Below are 19,235 nucleotides of genomic sequence, written 5' to 3'. Positions count from 1 at the left end.
TTACATACACAGGACCAATAGGGAATACTAACCAGGTTAGTGGTTTAGGCTGGCAAGATTTTGAAGTGACTGAAGATCAAATATGTTTTGTTGTAGGTAAAAGAGAATCTACTTTCCTGCAAGATGCTGTTGCACTGCAAACGGGATGAACTTCGTAAACTATGGATTGAAGGAATCGAGCATAAGCATGTCCTGAACCTGCTGGACGAAATTGAGAACATAAAGCAAGTGCCTCAAAAACTGGAACAGTGCATGGCCAGCAAGCACTACCTTAGTGCCACTGACATGCTGGTAAGAGCAGCCTGTGCCAAGATATCAAAGTTCTCCTCTCTCTGCATATAGTATGGTACAAACAGCTCTTGGGATTCTCAAGCCCTGGAAGGGGAACCCTAGCTAGTTCTCTTCCTATATAGTGTTTGAAAAGTTAGATGGTTATTATTTATATATTTTCTGCTCGTTGAACAGGCAAAAAATGTAGCGGAAAGGAATCAGTACTAAAATCCTGTTGAAATGATAATAAGAGATTGCTTTTTTAGCTTCAGAGGAAGATCATGAATCTCATTTTAGAGGATGAAATCTATGTGACAGAGACCTGAAGATTTGTAAAGTTAGGTGTTCTCTAAAGGTTTTGAAGTCATTTTTGGATTGGTTATAGCTTTGTTTTGTTCCTTTCACCTGGTAGGAAAGAACATGACTTCTTTGATACTAATTTTAGAAGTAACTTTACAGAGCTGGAGTGCTCTGTGACCTGGCCTTTACTGTTTCAGTCCATGGTGTTCTGATACCTTTTGAATTAATGGAAGTTCCTAGAGGGTGCAATCTGTGGTGAATGTCAAGCCAGACTTTGCTCCCTCTTGGTCCTGACTTTTCCAGGGCAGGTGGCTTTTCTGGATGGCTGTCCTGTCTTCTTGCTCATGTACACAGATCCATATCCACTTTGATCTCTGTAGCTGTCCACAGAGGCTGTCAACATCAGCTGTGCTGGATTTGAAGTTTTCTATTTTCTACCATGGGGGCAAGTTCTTTTTTTTTTTTTTTTTTTTTTTTTTTTATAAATTACATTCATGAAAACACTGGTGGACTTGGTGGGGACACTGATGAAATAATTCATTCACTTCTATTAAGAATTTTGCTCCAAGGAGTATTAAGGAATTTGGTTACCAAAGGGTGAGAAGTGGCATATTATTTTATCACATATTGGTTATAAGTCAAATGAATCATCAGTTTTAACAGTACAAGGAGTATTGGTGTAGTAAAGGAGTCTTGGTATAGTAGAAGAATTAGGGTTTTTTTTTTTTTCTTTCTGTGTGTGGTTATTGGTGCTTTTTTTTTTTTTTTTTTTTGGTATTTGTCATTGAATGTAGGGCCTTGCACATGATTGGTAAGCATTCTGCCCTCTACTACTAATCTGTGTCTTCAGCCCTTTTTCTATTTCATTTTTTCTCCCCCAAGACAGGGTTTTTCTGCATAGCCCTAGCTGTCCTGGAACTCTGTAGACCAAGGCTGCCTTTTACCTCACAGAGTTCCACCTGCCTCTGTCTCCCAAGTGCTGGGATTAAAGGCCTGTGCCACCATGCCTGGCATTTATTTCAGTTTTTTGAGACAGGCTCTTACTCACTTGTCAAGGTTGTCTCAGACTCCCTGAGTGGGCCTTGGATTTGTAGTCTTCTTGCTTTAGACTTGTGATCAGCCAGGATCACAGCCCTGCACAGCCAGGCCCAGCTTATTTCCAACATCTTACCATAGTGACATCATAGTTCATAACCACTGGGCTGTCCAGCAGCCAAAAATTACTTTTCAGTGTTAGTGTTGATTTAGATATATTTTTGCTGAATTATCAAGATATAGCAATTTGAATAGATAAGCTTATATGTGTTTGTGGAACATAATACCTAGCTGCTTTTCTTATTGAGTCACTGTTTTGGTATGCGTCTGCTCTTGACTCAATGGCATGTATTAGAATGGATTGGTAGGGTTTATTTAGGTTAATTATGTTCATTTGAGGATTTCAGAATATTCTTTTATAGCCCTATTACTTATGGGCTAATTTATTTATTTAAAGGCTTAAATGAGTACCAACCTTTCCTTAACTAATTTTTGCTCAGATCTTTCTTAATTAAATAACTTCATCAAATCTTTGTTGTAAGTTACAGAAATTAAACTATACTTTTTCCTTGATGTAACAAACACCTGAAATAAATCAGCCCATGAGAAGGATCAGGTTTATTTTGGTTTATAGTTTAAGAAGTTTCAGTTCATGGTTGCTTGGAAAATGCAATTCACCATCTTTGGAGCATGTGGCAGAGGAGGTTACTCACTTCATAGTGACCAGAAAATAAAAAGAGACGGGAAGGTGTGGGGTGTTTACCCACCAACCCCACAGCTCCCCAGAGTTTTCTTGAGTGTGAGCAGCAGGAAATATTAGATAGAAGGATTTATAGTGGAGAATATCATGGAGATAAACAGATAGAAAATAAAGGATAGCCTCGAGAGGGCCTGGAACCTTTTCCAACAGGCCCCTACTGTCTCTGCCCCAGGGTTTTTATAGAGACGCCAAGGGGTGGAGCAAAAGACCTCCTCCCCCAGCACAGCCAAGTGTAGACCATCTCAGACACCTGCACTCAGGCCCGTGGTCCTGATCATCCTCTATGCAGACCTGCTGGGTAAAGCCACGAGGCACCTGAGAACGGGCTCCCACAGGAAGGGACTGGGGTCCTTTAAAGTTTTGCTTCCAATGGCCTAACTTCCATAGGGTACTACCTCCTCAAGGTTCCACCATCTCTCAATAGTGCTGCAGACTAGGGACCACACTCTAACACATGGCTCTTTGGGCAACATTAGGGTAAAAAAAGTGGACCCATGTAAACAATCTGTTAAAAGGGCAGAGGCATACTTGGAAAGCCACCTCTGTGTTCTCTCTGCATGTCTTCGTTGTTCTTCTCTAGACTGGTGTCAACTTGACACAAACATGGAGTGACCTGTAAGAGAGAACCTCAGATGAAGAATGGCTTGATCAGGTTATGTGTGTGAGGCATATTCTTATTGCTATTTGATGTAGGTGGGTCTGTTCCGCAGTGGGCAGTATTGTAGCTAGAGTTTTTCTGGTCCTGCCTGGCCCACAGTCAGGACAAATCTCTCTAACCTGCTAGTCCCGCAGCGGCTCAGACCCAACCAAGTACACACAGAGACTTATACTGCTTACAGACTGTTTGGCCATGGCAGGCTTCCTGCTAACTGTTCTTATATCTTATATTAATCCATTTCTATAAATCTATACCTTGCCGTGGCTCGTGGCTTACCAGTGTCTTCACATGCTGCTTGTCATGGCCGCGGCTGGCAGTGTCTCCCTTCCTCAGCCTTCCGCTTCCCAGAATTCTCTTCTCTGCTTGTCCCGCCTATACTTCCTGCCTGGCCACTGGCCAATCAGTGTTTTATTTATACAGAACGATATCCACAGCACAGTATCTTTCCCAGGAAGGTGAAATTGAGGTTTGTATGAAAGGCAGCTGAGCATTTTAGAGGGAGCTAGCCTCTGAGAAGCCTTTCTCCATTGGTTTCTGTTTCAAGTTCCTGCCTGTAGTTCCTGCTTTGCTCTCCTTTGATGATGGACTGTAGCTTGTGAGCTAACATGAACCCTTTTCTTCCCAAGTTGCTTTGTTTGTCATAGCAACAGAAAGCAAACTGGGACAACTTGTCTTAACTGTATGTGGGAATAGAATAGGGTGTTTGTGTTTTGATGGGGGAGAGCAAGGAGTATAAGCCATAGATTTCATCTATCCAGTTTCAGAAGGAAATAACCTATTTATTTATTATTATTATTTTTACCAATTAATAGAAGTCTAAAACCTGTGCTGAACCAGATGGTTATAGTAATCATCAGTTCTAGTTAAAATCTTTGTGTTTGGGGTGATGGGAGGGGATGAAGAGTCCCCTCTCCCACAAGGTCAGTGTGTAAGACACATTGTTCCTTTCCCCCATTTATACTTGTTTTTGTATTTTGGATACTAATACTTTTTCGGCTGCATGGGTAATAAATATTGTTTTTGAGTTGGTGTTTATCTTTTTACTTTGTTCACTGTAGCTTCTCTTATAACATTTTTAATACAAAATATCTCAACATTGTTTATTTAAGGTATGTGATTTTAGGTAAAAATTTCTATCCTGTTGTCTTTAGGAGAATTTTTTTATTTGTTCTTTAATCCATCAGAAGTCCATTTTTATTTATGCTATGAGCCAAGGATCTAATTTTACTTTTGCTTTTTGTATACAGTTGGCTGTGTGTTTATTGAATCCTACTGATTTTTAATGCTATTTGTCACATTCCAAATTTTCACATATGTATGTATCTCCAAGTTTTTATTTTGTTCAGTTGGTCTTGCCTATACCTATACAAAAATCATGGCCTTTTAATTACTGTAACTTTGCAATATATCTTGAAAGGAGGTAAAAATGGTGCTTCATTTTGTTCTAAATTGCTTATACTCTTCTTTGCCCTCTCTTCTTCCATGGTAAACTTAGTATCAGTGTGTCAAATTTCAGAAAAAGATATAAAGAATTTCGTTGACTTTAAGGATTTGTGTGTTAGCAATCTTGTCTTCATATCAGTGAACATGTGCCTATTCATTTATATCTTTTGATAATATTTAGCAATATATTCCTTACAAATATTGCATATATTCCATTGAATTTAATGTGTCACTTATGTTCTGAGACTTTAAAAATAATAGCTTTTTATTAATTATAGTCACTAGTTATTTGCTGTATATAAAGATAAGGTATATATATCTTTTTTTAACATTTATCATTTAAAAATAATTTTTGTTTTTGAAGTTAAAATAAATTATAGCTTGTTCCCCCTTCCCTTTTCTCCCTCTAACCCTTCCCATATGTGTGTGTGTGTGTGTGTGTGTGTGTGTGTGTGTGTGTATTCCTAAGTATGGCAGTACAATATTTATGTATTTATTTATTTTGGTTTTTTGAGACAGGGTTTCTCTGTGTAGTTTTGGTGCCTATCCTGGATCTCGCTCTGTAGACCAGGCTGGTGTTGAACTCACAGAGATCCACCTGGCACTGGGATTAAAGGCGTGCACCACCACTGCTCGGCTTGCTCAATCTTTATAATGTTACTCATATGCATATGATTTCAGGGCTGACCACTTGTTATGGGATAACCAAATTGGGGGCTTTTCCCTGGGAAGGATAATTTCTCCCACTGTCCATATTCCTTTGTTGACTTAGGGTTAAGGGCCCTGTGAGAGTTCCCCCTTCTGTTAGCATGTCTGTTGGAGTCATCTTTCTTTAGGTCTTGTTTAGGTAGCTGTCTTGGTGAGACTTCTTGGGTGTATCTTCTCTGACATTTCTAGGAGATACAATCTCACAGCAAACTTCCCTGTTTCTCTGGCTCTTATAAATCTTTCTTCCCCCTTACACTCTGATCCCTGAGCCTTAGGTACAGAAAGTGTGTTGCAGATGTATCAGTTGGGACTGGGCTCCACATAGTTTTCTGCACTTTGACAGGTTGCAGTTTTCTATAAAGGTCTCAATCTATTTTTGTGCATCAGAAGATAGCCTCCAAAAGTAATTTCTCTGCTTTTACCATGTATGTCCAGAGATGGAACATAGGTTGCCAGGTTTTTCAACAAATGCCTTTATCTGTTGAGCCATTTGTTGGCTTGATTTTTCATTTTTATTAATTGACTATATATTTTCCTGGAGTGATTTTCAACCCTATCTTCTTAGACTTGGCTTATATTTACTCAGCTTTCTGAGTATCTCAGGTACTACATGCTTTTCTTTATGTTTTCGTAAGCTACATGAATTTCATTATCATATAATTGTTTTTATTTATGTGGTAGATCATTGATTGTGGGGTTTATATCTTACCCAGTTTTGCCCCGTTCCTACCACAGTGACATTCATAGAGTCAGAGTTAACAAATCATTAGCCAAGTGGGTAACTATGTGAAGGACTTTAATACATAGAGGAAATGACATTTCTTAAAGGTATTTCTTTTTCAGGAGCTGTGCTTTATTTCCTCAGGTTGGTGGACAAGATAATCTGATTTCTAACCTTTTGTAATATTTAAATTAGCAAAAACAATTTCAACAGAGCTAATATGACTATACACCTATTTTGTGCTGATATTTTGAGTATGGGAAATGGATCAACGCCCTTCACTCTTACAGCTGGCATAGATGGGTTTCTGTTATCATTACTATTTTATAGAAGAGGTAATTGTGCTTGATTCAGAAGTTGGTGTACCCAAATGTACAACAATTTGTCCATTCAGTCCGCGAAAGGCTGGAAATATTCTTCAACAGTCTTGTGTATATAAGAGTGTAGTAGTATAAGGTCTGCAACTACTCTTTTCCTGGACCTCATATGAAAAACAATTACATTTCTTTTCTCCATGATTACGTGCTGTTACAAGTAAAATCTACTTAAGGAATCTGCAGGGTCCAAATGGAAATTGTCACTAAAATGCATCAGAGGAAAGTAAAGAGAAAACCATCCAGTCTTTCAAGCCCCACTGCTTTCCTTGGATTTGTTTGACAGAAGACTTTGCATTTTCATTTTAAGGCAGGTGCAGATACAGATATGTAGTAATTTGATCCCTCCACAGTATAGGTTAATAAACCCATAGTAAATAAATCAGTGGTGACCCATGGCTTTTGCCACCTCCTGCTATTCCTGTTTTAAAATTTGACCTGTTTTATGGCTGTAGGCTTGGCTTCTAGGTGGAATTTTATTTCTTCTTTTGATATGATAACCAGAATATTGCACAAAATAATTAAATTGTCATGACAGGTAATGTCTGCAAATAGGCCCAGCCTTTTGTTTCCTTCTTTAAGGTAAACAGTTGTTGTTGGCTTATGAAAAGCTAAAAATGATCTAACAAGAAGCCACACAGAAATCAGAGCTTGATTAATATTGTAGCCTGTAGCTTTGTGATATGTATGGTTTAAATTAGACCTTTGCAGAATTGTGCTGGGTTGATGCAAGCACATTAATGACATAATTTCTGGTTGCTGCATCACATTTCTGCAGTCTGTCCTTTGTATTCCACTCACATTAATTGAAGTAATTTTGCCAGTGAAGCGTGTTTCAAACCTCTGCATTTAAATTGAAATTTTAATTCCCTTATTGTCTTGAAAAGACGGCTGAAGATGCCTTGTTACAGGTTTCATTATCACTCAAAACACTCCAGCTGCTGGTTTTAATGTACAATGACTGATTAATTCTGGAAACAATTATTAATATGAGAATAGCAGCTTCTTCCCAGTGGCATGAGTAACCAGGAAGGTATTTCATGAGAGTTAATATTTTTATAAACTTTTTTTTTCCCAGGGACAATTTGTGTGTAGAAGTCTGCATCATATGAAAATTGCAGGGAGCGCTTTGAAAACCACTTACACAAGTTCTGATTTATCAGCCATAGAAGTCAATTCATAATTGCATTCAATCAGTAGAAACCAAGCCACTGTGAGTCGTTTAGAAGCACTTTAGCTGACAGTCATACAAGGCTTGTGACTAAAATAAATTTTCATTTCTAAGCCTGTCTGAGATTATAGAGATTTTGAATGTCTTTTTAATCATTTTGTCTTTATTTTTATACCTTTACAAAAAGAATCCATAGCTATATAGTCAGATGAAGATTATTATGATAATTATAATAACATATTTACATAGTTGTCTTTTCCCCAGAGGATCTTGGGATGCCTTTTTGTGAGCATTGTGTAATGGAGTTATTTTACTTACACTTTGAAAATATGACCCTATCTGAGATAAGAGAGTAAGGCAGCTATTTAATTGAGTAGTTTTCTAGAATCCTGTAATAAAAATATTGTAGTATTTTCAGTTCATATCGAAGTTGTTCGATGGTATTGAGAACTGTATGTGCCAGTGTAAGACCCAGACTTGAATCTTAGCTTTGACTCTTAACAGAGGCATGACTGTGGCCAGTCATTTACCTTTACTAAACGTTTGAGTGAAGATACTATATACCTCTGAGGTTTATTGAAAGATTTAAAGTAATCACAGTGCACATTGTAAGTTCTTTAACTATTGTTAGTTATTCAGTTTTTAAATAGAGTGTTGGAAAAGGTATATTATGATCTCAAAATGTATTCTAGAGGTAGACTTATTTTGAGTTGGTAATAAGTTGAAGTAGGGCTAGGTTAAAAATTTTTCACTTCTTTTTAGTCAACATGAGTGTTACCTGAACTCAAGACTAGCTTGTTATTTTAATTGTATATTTTTATTGAGTGTGATAATTTGAAATATTTATACAGTGTGGGTAACTAGCATCTCGATCTCCTTGGATATTTTTTGTTTGACATATTTTATTAACAGCCTAATGGTTGTACATATCTATGAGGTATAATGTAATTCCAGTACATGTTTACATTATGTATTGACCAAATAAGAGGTCTTTTGGTTCTCTTTCTGTCTTCTTTAGGATGAAACATTACTTGACTTAGCTCTCATGTCAGCAAGCTCAAGCATTTGACTGAGTTAAATTCCCCTTCAAGATGAGGCACTTTGGGTGTATTATTTAATTTCTCTGTGCCATCTTCTCCTTCCGTAGTTAGAATGATACTAGCATTCATCTCTAGGAATTGCTGTGAGCTTTAAAAGAGAAAACCTCTGTAAATGTGCTTTTCCCATGGCTTCACATACTAACCACTAAAGAACAATATACAAACATGGTAGTGATCGTTATTTGTAACCCATTGTTTTTCTACAAGATACAGATTACGAAAAATGCAAAGAACTTATTTTAATTTTAATTTTCTCATCATGACATTGTCTTTAGAGCCTTTGGGCCCTGCTAGTTGTTCATAAAATATATAATAGGTTAATTTGAACTCTAGTCATCTCTTTGTGCTATAGGACCACTAATTACTTCTAACTGTATTTTGATAATGTTCAATTTCCTCTTCCTTCGTAATTACAGTGTTACATTCATCTTAACTTTTTGGCATCTGTATATGGGAGGGAACATGCAGTTTTCCTCTTTCTGTATTTGATTTATTTCACTTAATGTTATATCTACCTGTTCCATCCTTTTCTGTAAATGATAGGACACTAGATATGAATAATATTTCATTGTGTACAACTACCATATTTTCATCACCTAATTATTCATTAATGGGCATTTAGGTTGATTCCACATCTCAGCTATCATGAATAGTACAACAATAAACAAGAGTATTTAACCATCTCTTTTTTTGTATATTGATGCCATTTGCTTTTGACACATACTCCACAGTGGACTAGCCAGGTCAGATTATGGCAGATTTTTTTTTTCTTCTCCATTTTTATCATGTTCCAAGGGTCTTTATTCTCTATTTCTTATTGAACCCTCTCCCTGTCCCCCAGTTTGACTAGGATATTTCATAAGATCTGTTTTTTAAGGTTCTGTATTCTTTCTTCTGCTTGGTCTAGTCTACTGTTGAGACTAGAAATTTCAAGTGAATTTTAAAATTTTATTTATTATGGTTGCCATTTCTAAGATTTCTTTTTGTTCTTTTAGAAGATTTCTTTCTGCTGAATCTGCCACTTGTCATGAATTGTTTTTCTAGTTTTGTTTGATTATTTGTATCTTCTTAATTCTCACCGATTTTCCTCATAAAAAAGTAGGCATTTCTTCAGTGTCATTTTCTTTGGAATTTGTTGATAGGGAGTTTTTGTTTTCTTTGAAGGCATCTGTTACATTGTCTTTCATATTTCCTATGATCCTACACTGATATTTCCACAGTTGGTAGATCACTTCTTTTTGTTGTTTTTTGCATAAGGTGGCTGCTATTGTAAATAGCTTTCTTCAGATTTTATGTCTTGGGGGGTATTTGGTTGGTTTTGGTGCCAGTTGGGCACCATAATGTAATCTCTGCCACGCTTTTTTGGCTGTAACTAATAGCTTTAAATGCAGTATGTGTTGTAACAGGTTAGACAGACCCACTATCTGGAGGGGCCATGTTGGGTGGTACACTCAGTAGTCGGGGTTGTGTGCCTCTTTATGGCCATTTCAAGGGTGGGAGTGGTATTTTGGGAGTGTGCTAATGTTTCCTCAGGCACTGCTGAGTCAGCTCTGCTCTTGTCAAGGCCTCTTGAACCAGTAGGCACAGTAGGGATGGGGCCCTGCAGCACTTTGCCCTCAGACCTAATGATGGTGCAGATCCAAGAGCAGCTGGCTGTTGGTAGGGGTAGTGATGGGAACATAAAGCAATCATTCTATTTCAGTTCTAGTGCTGGTGCCAGGGAGTTGGCCACCAGGGAGTAGCACACTTGCTATCAGCGGTGGCATGACTAGCTTCTATTTTCTAGTCAAAGGGATTCTTAAGAAAGCTGCTGTTCTAGTATTCCTTAACACGTGCACAGATGGATGATCAAGATCCAAAGTTCTCTGCCATATTTCTGGGATTTGGCGTGGATGGAATTCAAGTTCTCTATCATTAATTCCTCATTCAGCCTACATCAAATACATTTTCATGGGAAATTCACTAATTGTAAGCAGTAGCTAACTAAATACACTAACCTGTTAGACATCAAAGTTAGATATAAACCAGTTTCAGGATTGGAAATGGCTTATTAATAGTATTGATTTGAGTGTTAGCTGGTGTCAGCTATTCTTTCTGGTTTAGATCTCAGGAATGATGAACCACAGAGGTTGTTCTTATTTGTACCAGTGAAGTTGAAATTAGCACACATACTGAACTTACTTTCTCTTCTTATGGACTGGGAGGAGGTGATCATGCATTGATTCTCAAATGATTAATGGACAAGTAACAAAACCAGGCAAATGTAAATCCACTTTCCCAGGCTTGAGAGTTTTTGTTTTTATCATCACTCTGGGAGGGCTCTTGATGTGAAAGCATCTTGGATATAAGGAGTTGAACATATAGTGGGCTAATGGGTATCAACCTAACAGTGGTTCAGTGACTGCACAAGCATTCCAGAACTCTATATGGGTTTGTCTGTAGCACAATAAAAACATGTCAGTGAGGAGTACTGTGATAATCATTGCTAAGGCCCATGTGTTCCTGATTTCAATATCAACGTTTAAGGCTAATGTTCTACAGTATTAATTTGTCAGGAAAGAAACAATGTGGCACAAATTTAGTAATTGAATAAAAGACTAGAGTTTTTCTACATTTAAAGCTTTATTTTATAGTATTGGTGTTTTGCCTCCATGTGTGTCTTTGCACCTTGTATGGGTGGTGCTCACAGAGGCCAGTAAAGGACATCAGATCCCCTGGAACTCGATTTACAGATGGTGATGCTGTTGTTGATCACTTCCGTTTTGGGCTTGGTTGTCTGTGAAGGTGGTCTTGACTTTGGAAGAGGTCATGTGCTAGCAGCAGCGTGAGAGATGGGAAATAGTGTTCATGTCGTGATAAGTACAGTGGGGGACATGCAAAAAGAAAGGAATACTAGGGAGAGTGGGGGCAGGCTTAATGTGGCTTGCTATTTTTGGGTAATCATCTGAGGCTGCTTTTAACTTCATTTGAAAGCTCTCATTCCCTCAAACATCTGTCTGATAAGTTAGGAAAAGCTAAAAGCAAAATTAGTGACCAAGTTGGCTTTTGTGTACCAAATTAATGAATAGGTTTGTGGTAGCTGCAGTTTATTTTTTATTTTAGAATAAAAATACAGAGCTTTGTAGTAACCATTTTTCCTGCTGCTCAAACTTATTTTTATTTATATTTGGCTTTGATGGCTAGGGTTTCTAAAAATCAGATGATTTGGTAGGTATCTTCATTTTTGCTTCTTTTAATCTGCTATTCATTTACCTCTTTTATTTTTAAAATCAACAGAAATTCCATTTCATTATGTGACCCCTTATGAGGTTTAGTAATTTTCATTTACCTTGTCTGGAGCAGTGATTCCTAACTGTGCATTGGAGGATCTCCCAAGAATTCTAAAGTCTAGGCCACAACTCCAACTGATGAAATTGAAGCCTCTGATGGCAGGCTGCTAACTTTGGTTGTTTTTGACGGTCTCCAAGTAATGCCAGTTAACAGTCAAATTTGTAATTCTTGGTGTAGGGTTTAGCTTGTGCTGTTGAATGGAGCAAGACTCATTGTCCGTGCTTTGTTTAACACCAACTTGAAGTATTAATAGCAAGTATTTGTGTAAAACTACAATGGTGATATTTACATTCATGATGACCATCTGACTTGTATTCTGATGTTTAAAAGAGTTTAGTGTACTAGTTAAGCTAGGCAATTTAACAGGTTTGGACTCTGTACTCTCATCTTGCTCATGTACCTCTTGCATCTTTGCTGTTGGTCTTACTGCATGGCTTTAATGGATTGAAATTGGGGTACAACTTTATTAATTGACACATGGTGGCTGTGTCAGTGTGACAAAGTGGGAACAAAAAGGGTTTCAATCTAAGATGTTCTAGATTCTGGTCTTGCCTCAACAAGTCACCAGTGCTTTCAGTCTAGACAGGTGAATCACTTTCTGACCCTGATTCTTAGTATTATTATCTATAAAAATGATTAATATTGAATTTTTGTAAGAATAAAGGTGAAATATTGCATGCAAGATGTGCTCTGTCAAATGTAAAGCAGTATAAAGTTTTAAAATGCTGGGGCTGGAGAGATGGCTCAGAGGTTAAGAGCACTGATTGCTCTTCCTGAGGTCCTGAGTTCAATTCCCAGCAACCACATGGTGGCTCACAACCATCTGTAATGAGATCTGGTGCCCTCTTCTGGCCTGCAGTCATACATGCTGTATACATAATAAATAAATAAATAAATCTTAAAAAAAAAATGCTATAGGTGCTATCACTGTCATCATCATTACCAAGTGCCAAGCGAAAAGAACAGATAGTAGTCCTGGACTTGTTTACACTGCACCAGCAGCATTTCTGTCCTGATGCCAGTGTCACTAGGGTACACATGTTGTTTAGTCAGGTAAACTACACAAATGTTTACACACTTGAGTTTAGAGGAGGAATGGTTCAGAATAATGCCTAAGTTATTTGTTGTCATCCATTATATTTTGGTTTCTGTTTCACCTATGGGCTTCTCTGAACAGATATTTGACTGGTTGGTCTTCAAGCAGATGTGAACTAGATCTTTGTGCTAGTTTAGATGATGGCAACCTGTGTTGCTGATAGATGTATATGTGTCAACCTGATTATGGTCTGAGAATGCTTAGTAATTTTTACTTACCTTGACAGGCTAGAATTAACTTGTTACAATGTCTGTTTTCTCTGAATTCATCCTGATTCTAATTAGTGTGTTTCCCTAGCTGTTAATATGAACTGCCCCCTTTTCTTTATGGAATATTCAGAATGCTTGTTAGTAAAGGGCTGGTGAGACTGCTCAGCATTTCCAGTGGTTTTAGGGACACGTGCAGAATACACTTGAAATGGTCTGGATTAAGTGTGAGTTTGAAGAGATGCTCTGAGAGCTCCTAGGAGAGTTGTTCTAAAACTCTTTCTTGTCCCAGGCTAACAAGATGCTAGGTAAGTGACAAGTGATTACGACACTTGTTAAAAGAGAATTTCTTTCCTAGTGTTCTACCTAAGGAGAAACTTATACTTGAATACTCTTCATAGAGTGCTGGTGAGAACTGAGAATTGAAAGGAACACAGGTGTAGCAGAAATCTTAAAGAGTCTTATTAATAAAATCAAACCTGAGGCCCGTTATTGGGTGAAACGCTGGATGGTCAGAGAGACAGAACAAGCCACAGCTAACCTCCCCTGGCCAACTTCTCAGCTGATCTTGTTTCCTCAGACTGGAAGCCTCTGTGTCCTCACATCCAGATGGCTCTCAGCTGAACTGTGCTGCTAGAAGCCTGAAAGCTTAACCAGCCAAATGCTGCTAGTTTCTGTTCCTCACGCCTTATATACTTTTCTGCTTTCTACCACCAATCCCTGGGATTAAAGGTGCACTTTCTGGGATTAATGGCTTGTGTCACCAGGCCTGGCCATTTCCAATGTGGCCTTGAACTCACAGAGATCCAGAGGGATTTCTACCTCTGGAGTGCTAGGATTAAAGGTGTGAGTGCCACCATTTTCTAGCCTTTGTATCTAGTGGCTGTTCTGTCTCTGACCCCGGATAAGTTTATTAGGGTGCACAATATTTTGAGGAACACAATATCACCACACACAGGATCCAAACAAGGGAGCCCCTTTCCTTGTATGCAGTTTACAATTTTTTTTTTTTGTGTGTGTTAGGTCTCAAACCCTGGGACAAAAGGCTAACTGAGAAGTCCATTAACATATCAAAACATATCAAAGCAGATGCTGATCTAGCTGCCAAGTTCTCTCTGCAAGTCCCTCAGTGTCTATGAGTTTCAGGGCTCTTCTGGCTGGCACATCTCATGCATACCCTGAGCTTCTCTATTCTCTAGCCTAGGAGCAGGGCTGCCCTCCCTGCTCCCTATATAATCCAGCCATTTTGGTTACCTGGTGTTTTTAATCTACTCTCTTGGCCAGTCTCTTTGTCCAAGTCACCCCCTCTTGGTCTGAGGCTCCTTTCTTGCTCTCTCCCCGTCTTTCTCCTTACATGACCCAGCTCAGACTGGCCATGTTCACTCTGGACTCTCCCAGATGTCCCTGCTTCTGACTATGTTCTCCCTTGTATCTCCAACAAACTCCCCGACAGTACCTAGGAGGAGTCATGTCTTTTTTATTTCTTTTTATTTTTCATTCAGTAAGGTGTAAAATGTAGTTTAATCAGGGAAGTAAGGGTTTTATTTATTTATTTTTGGTAAGGCTTTTTAGAATACAAAGACTCTTAATTTGGTTTTATGCCTCAGGACCCCTGGATCGGAATTTTACTTGTAGAGTTTTATGTTAAGGAAGATTTTTCAACTATTCTTTGTTCAGGAGCACCTGTGTTAATGTTTTTATGGATATAGCTATTTATCACAGTAAGATTTGTGATAGACATTTGCAATGAATTACAATTAGGGAATTTATTAAAGTCATTTGTGATGTACTCATAGTGTGAACTGGTATGATAGCACAACACATTCATAGGTTTTTATTATGTGCTAATTTTCCTAATTTATTACAAAATGAAAAAAAAGACATGCTTAAGAACTTTGATGAATGAAGTTCTTCTTTGTGAATTTTTGTGTCTTTCAAGTTCCCTTGATTAAACATTTATTACTTTTGGAATGTGGAAGAAAAATAAAGCTTAAGAAAACAATATCACCCCCTCCCCCATAACATCAAGATAGCACCTAGTTAATCTTTAAAGATCTTCTATAATAGAAGGTTTGTACATTTTATCTCTCAGCTAATGTCATTCTGTGACGTCTGGCCTGATGAATATCTTAGGAGACCCAACTGGCCCTACTTCAAGACAGAAAAAGAGAAGAAAAGTTGTTTTAATGAAATATGAGAGTTATTTGTGGCAGAACCCATGATAGAGGGGCAAAAAAGAAACAAAAACTTAGAAGGAGTGCTTGTCCAATCGGAGTTTAAGAAGAGCTTAATGAGAGTATGGGCGTATGTGCTAATGTGGTGAGGTCTTGGATGAAACTACAGTTCCTGTTTGGTCTCTTTGGACTTTTGTTTTCTGAGATAGATTAGAAAGAGTCTAAAGAAGAAATTCACAGATGGCCTTTTTTTTTTTTGCTGATATTTATCTTACAGGCCCTCCTTCCTTTATTCACTTATCAATAACTTCATGTTATTTGCTTTATTCTGTAAATTCCATTATCTCTCAGGCAGTCTATTGCATTAAGCCCCGAGTACCCAATATCACCTCATTTACTTGAGGTGTACTTGACCTCAGCCCTTCTTCTCTCTTTGTTAATGCACCAACAAGCACTGATATCTCTCTGGAGTATTATCATTTGGCTGTTAGCTCAACTAATAACAACCCTTCATTTGAGCTGATGAAGGTTTATTAAATAAAAACATGCAATAACCCTGGCAGTAATGAAAGGAGAGTGGAGCTAGACAGTGTCCTGTTTGTAATGATGAGAGCCTGCTGAGTCTGCATTGTAGATGCTGGGCTTCCGGAGAGTGATGGGGCCCTGAATAGGTCAGATCAATGGTATGTTATCAGATTGGTTTAAGAATGGGCAGTTTTGATGGTCTGACCTGATCACTGTTGATTAGCATACAGACTGAGGACTTAGTGGGGAAAATATGTTCTTGCTCCAGGCACTTGGCCTTGCTGTGTGGTGCAGCTATCTTGGGAAGTCTGTCTTAAGCAGCAGACTGTCAATAGCCCTGAGGCCTTCAGACACTGGCATTGTAGAGCCACAGAGAACCCAAAAATTGCTTTCTCTAGGAAAGCATCAGAAATTGCTTTTCCTATAAACCCCCAAACCTCCCCTAAACCTCAATATTGCTCTGAGCCTTGAATGGACTCCTTTTAGTCTCCTTTACATACCCCACACTCTTACTCCTACCTAATTTTTTTTTCATGGAGTAGCTCTTGTAACCACAAGAGCTGTCATGATATAGCCAAAAGTTGAGTGGGTGATGTCACTGAGTTTACATCAGCAACTGAGATTTACTTTTTACACTTCATCGATGAACATGGATTTTGAAAGAATGAATGGTGCTGGTGGGTCGCAGGCGTGGTGGAAAAGTTACGAGTCACGCCTATGACTACCAGAGTTCGAAAGAGCTTTATTAGAAAGAAACCAGGCCTGGAGAGACAGAAAGATGGCAGGAGCAGAGCAGAGAGGAAACAGAAAGAGGAGTGAGCGCGCGCGCACACACACACACACACACACACACAGAGGAGAGAGGAGAGAGAGAGAGAGAGAGAGAGAGAGAGAGAGAGAGAGAGAGAGAGAGAGAGAGAGAGCCCACGTGGGGGTCTTTATCAGCTTTTTAAGGCGGTACGTAGTCGCCTGCTGGTGACCGCCTGCTGATGACGTAATGCGCCAGACAAGACCTGAGCTGTGCATGTACAGAATCCTAACATTCCAGACTTTTGCTTATTATAAAAAAGCAAGTAAATAGGAATAGAGGTGTCATTTCTCCCAGAAAAACAGCTTCCAGCTGACTTGGTGGGCATCGATTGGCTCTTAGGGGGAATAAGGAAGGGTGTCTTCCAAGGTAGACAGGTGTCTTGGGATGGTGAGTAAGGCTGTCCTGCTCTGGAGCTGTTCATCCCTCTTGGCTTGGCACCCTGGCTGCTTTTGTGTCTGACAGGATGCTGATGAGACAGGAAAGGCCTGAAGCAGATCTGACCTGTCCAGATGGATTTAAGCTGGTTTCTGGAGCTTGGGAAAAAATTTTGAACATATTAAGAAGCAGCCATGAGAAGATTAGTGACCATTTGTGGTGTTTAGTACTCTGCTTATATTGGTTAGTGTTAATGCGAAAGACAGAGAGATTGGAACATGTTAAGCTTTATCAGAGACAGATTATATAAAGCGCCTGTTTCCTTTCCTAGTTTGGCATCCAGGAGACAGGTGATCAACTGTTGAGAGCGTTTAACAGTAATAGATGGTTATATTAAAGTCTGTTTTTGTAGAGCCTGGATACTTTTGGGACTGGGGGTGTAAATACCTTTTAGCTGTTACAGTTTGTTCCTTGATGATCTCTGGACTCCAGTTCTGTGGTGTTTCTGTACCATAAGCTGAGCAGTGAGTTAGAACAGGGAACTGGGAAGAAAAGCTTGTGGTGCACGAGAACATATTTCTTTGGAATAAGGGACAAGGCAAAGATCAGGGCCCTGTCTGTGTGCACGAAGAGGAGAAGCATAGACGGGTGGGTCTGGAGGGAGGCACATGGAAGGAGCAATGAAATGAAAGCTTCTATCTTAGCTGGAAGTCTTTTTCCCATTAAGTAACCCTGAAAGTACAATTAAGTCTGGTGAGGTGGGTGAGGCTGTCCTCCCTACCCTGACAATAGGGAAATGAGGAGAGGTGATATTCCCAAACTCCCAGGACTGGGTCAGTGGCTCTGGTGTCCAGAAGGAAAGAAACGGATCGCTTCCATGCTGCGTTCTGGGTTCCCTGTGAGCCTGTAGCCAAACCTAGGTCTGCTGGAAGTCTTAGCTTGATGTTTTCATGCCATCTTGGTGCCTGGGGGCAGTCAAGTCAGCTGACCGGTTGTCTTTTTAGGTGGCACTTTCAACTAAGCTATTGATGGCCTGGCAGGGCACTCACTAGCCCACGTGGCCTTTTTCCTCACTTAAAACAGGGACCCACCAGCTTTCGGGAGCCAGGGTGTGCCAGCACTTGGCAATTTTGTTCTCTCTCTCTCTCTCTTTTTTTTTTTTATCTCTTCCCTGGCACACCTTGAATGCCACAGATTACACTTTTGCCTGTGAGGTCAGGAGCCTTGCTCTCTAGATGCTTAAGTTTTAGTCGGGGAGGTCTGGGGAACAAGAGACGGATTTTACTCTGTGTCTTGAATTTTTTTCCCTTGATATTTGCTGGCTTGAGGACAGCTTTTGGAAGACTTGCCTGAGGGCAAGCTATAAACTGATCTCTGGCTCAAGAGCCATCCTGACTATTGTAAACTTATTTGCATGGATCCTAGCCCGCTTCCAAACCCATCTGTGCCTCTCAAGGCAGCTTGAGAATGAGTGGGAGGAGTTAAGGTGAGTTAAAGTGAGAGTCAGCAGAAGTGGCCCATACAACAGTAGAGAACCTACCCACTTGTTTAGGAGTTGAGATGGGGTGGGTTAGAGCCCGTCCACTGCCAGAGAGCAGAAAGCGGAAGTCAGACAGAAATGGTTGCACGTGGCAGAGAAAACATCAGAAATGGGGAGGGAGAAGGGTTCAGAGCTTTAGCAGAAAGTTTGGGGATAAAGTAACTCTTTTCATTTGCCCATTCGCTGGCAGAAGTTCCCAAGACGCTGTTATGTGGCCAAATTTACTGATATCTGCCAAATTTACTGGTATCCACCCCTTTGTCCCATGGCTGCAGCTGAGAGAGAAAAATAAAAAAATAAAGTAACAAACTAGGATCAGACTCTAATCCCAGGCATCCCTGAGGCAAGGAGAAGGATCTATGAATCAGCACAAGTTACCCAAAACACCCTCACTTTATGAGTAAGAGCTGGTAGCGTATGCAGCACGTGGACCACCTGGTGGTCCGACAGCATCCTATACTTTGTCAAGACAGAATGTGTCCTTGCCTGTGCAGTCTGAGGGCACCCCCTCACCCCCCACCCCCATGGGAGGTCTGGAGAATAATATACCTCAGGCTGCAAAGCCACAGGAAGGGACTAACCAATTGCCAGTGTAGTGGAGACACTGCAGCAGACAGAGGGATGTGGCTGCAGCAGCG

The 19,235-nt window shown here is 39.5% G+C and overlaps 1 protein-coding gene across 3 annotated transcripts in view; it reads left to right on the top strand.

The window, feature by feature from the left end:
* Exoc4 (exocyst complex component 4) overlaps window positions 1-19,235 on the top strand; it is a 754,883-nt gene that overhangs the window by 29,265 nt on the left and 706,383 nt on the right. For all 3 annotated transcript variants that reach the window (XM_028866155.2, XM_037203667.1, XM_037203668.1), the window contains exon 3: window positions 97-291. In XM_028866155.2, coding sequence (XP_028721988.1) covers window positions 97-291 — 195 coding nt within the window. The remainder of the gene's footprint in view (window positions 1-96; window positions 292-19,235) is intronic.

The sequence above is a fragment of the Peromyscus leucopus genome, chromosome 3, assembly GCF_004664715.2.
Source record: "Peromyscus leucopus breed LL Stock chromosome 3, UCI_PerLeu_2.1, whole genome shotgun sequence".
NCBI classification, from domain to species: Eukaryota; Metazoa; Chordata; class Mammalia; order Rodentia; family Cricetidae; genus Peromyscus; species Peromyscus leucopus.
This window is presented reverse-complemented; position numbering and strand designations above follow the sequence as displayed.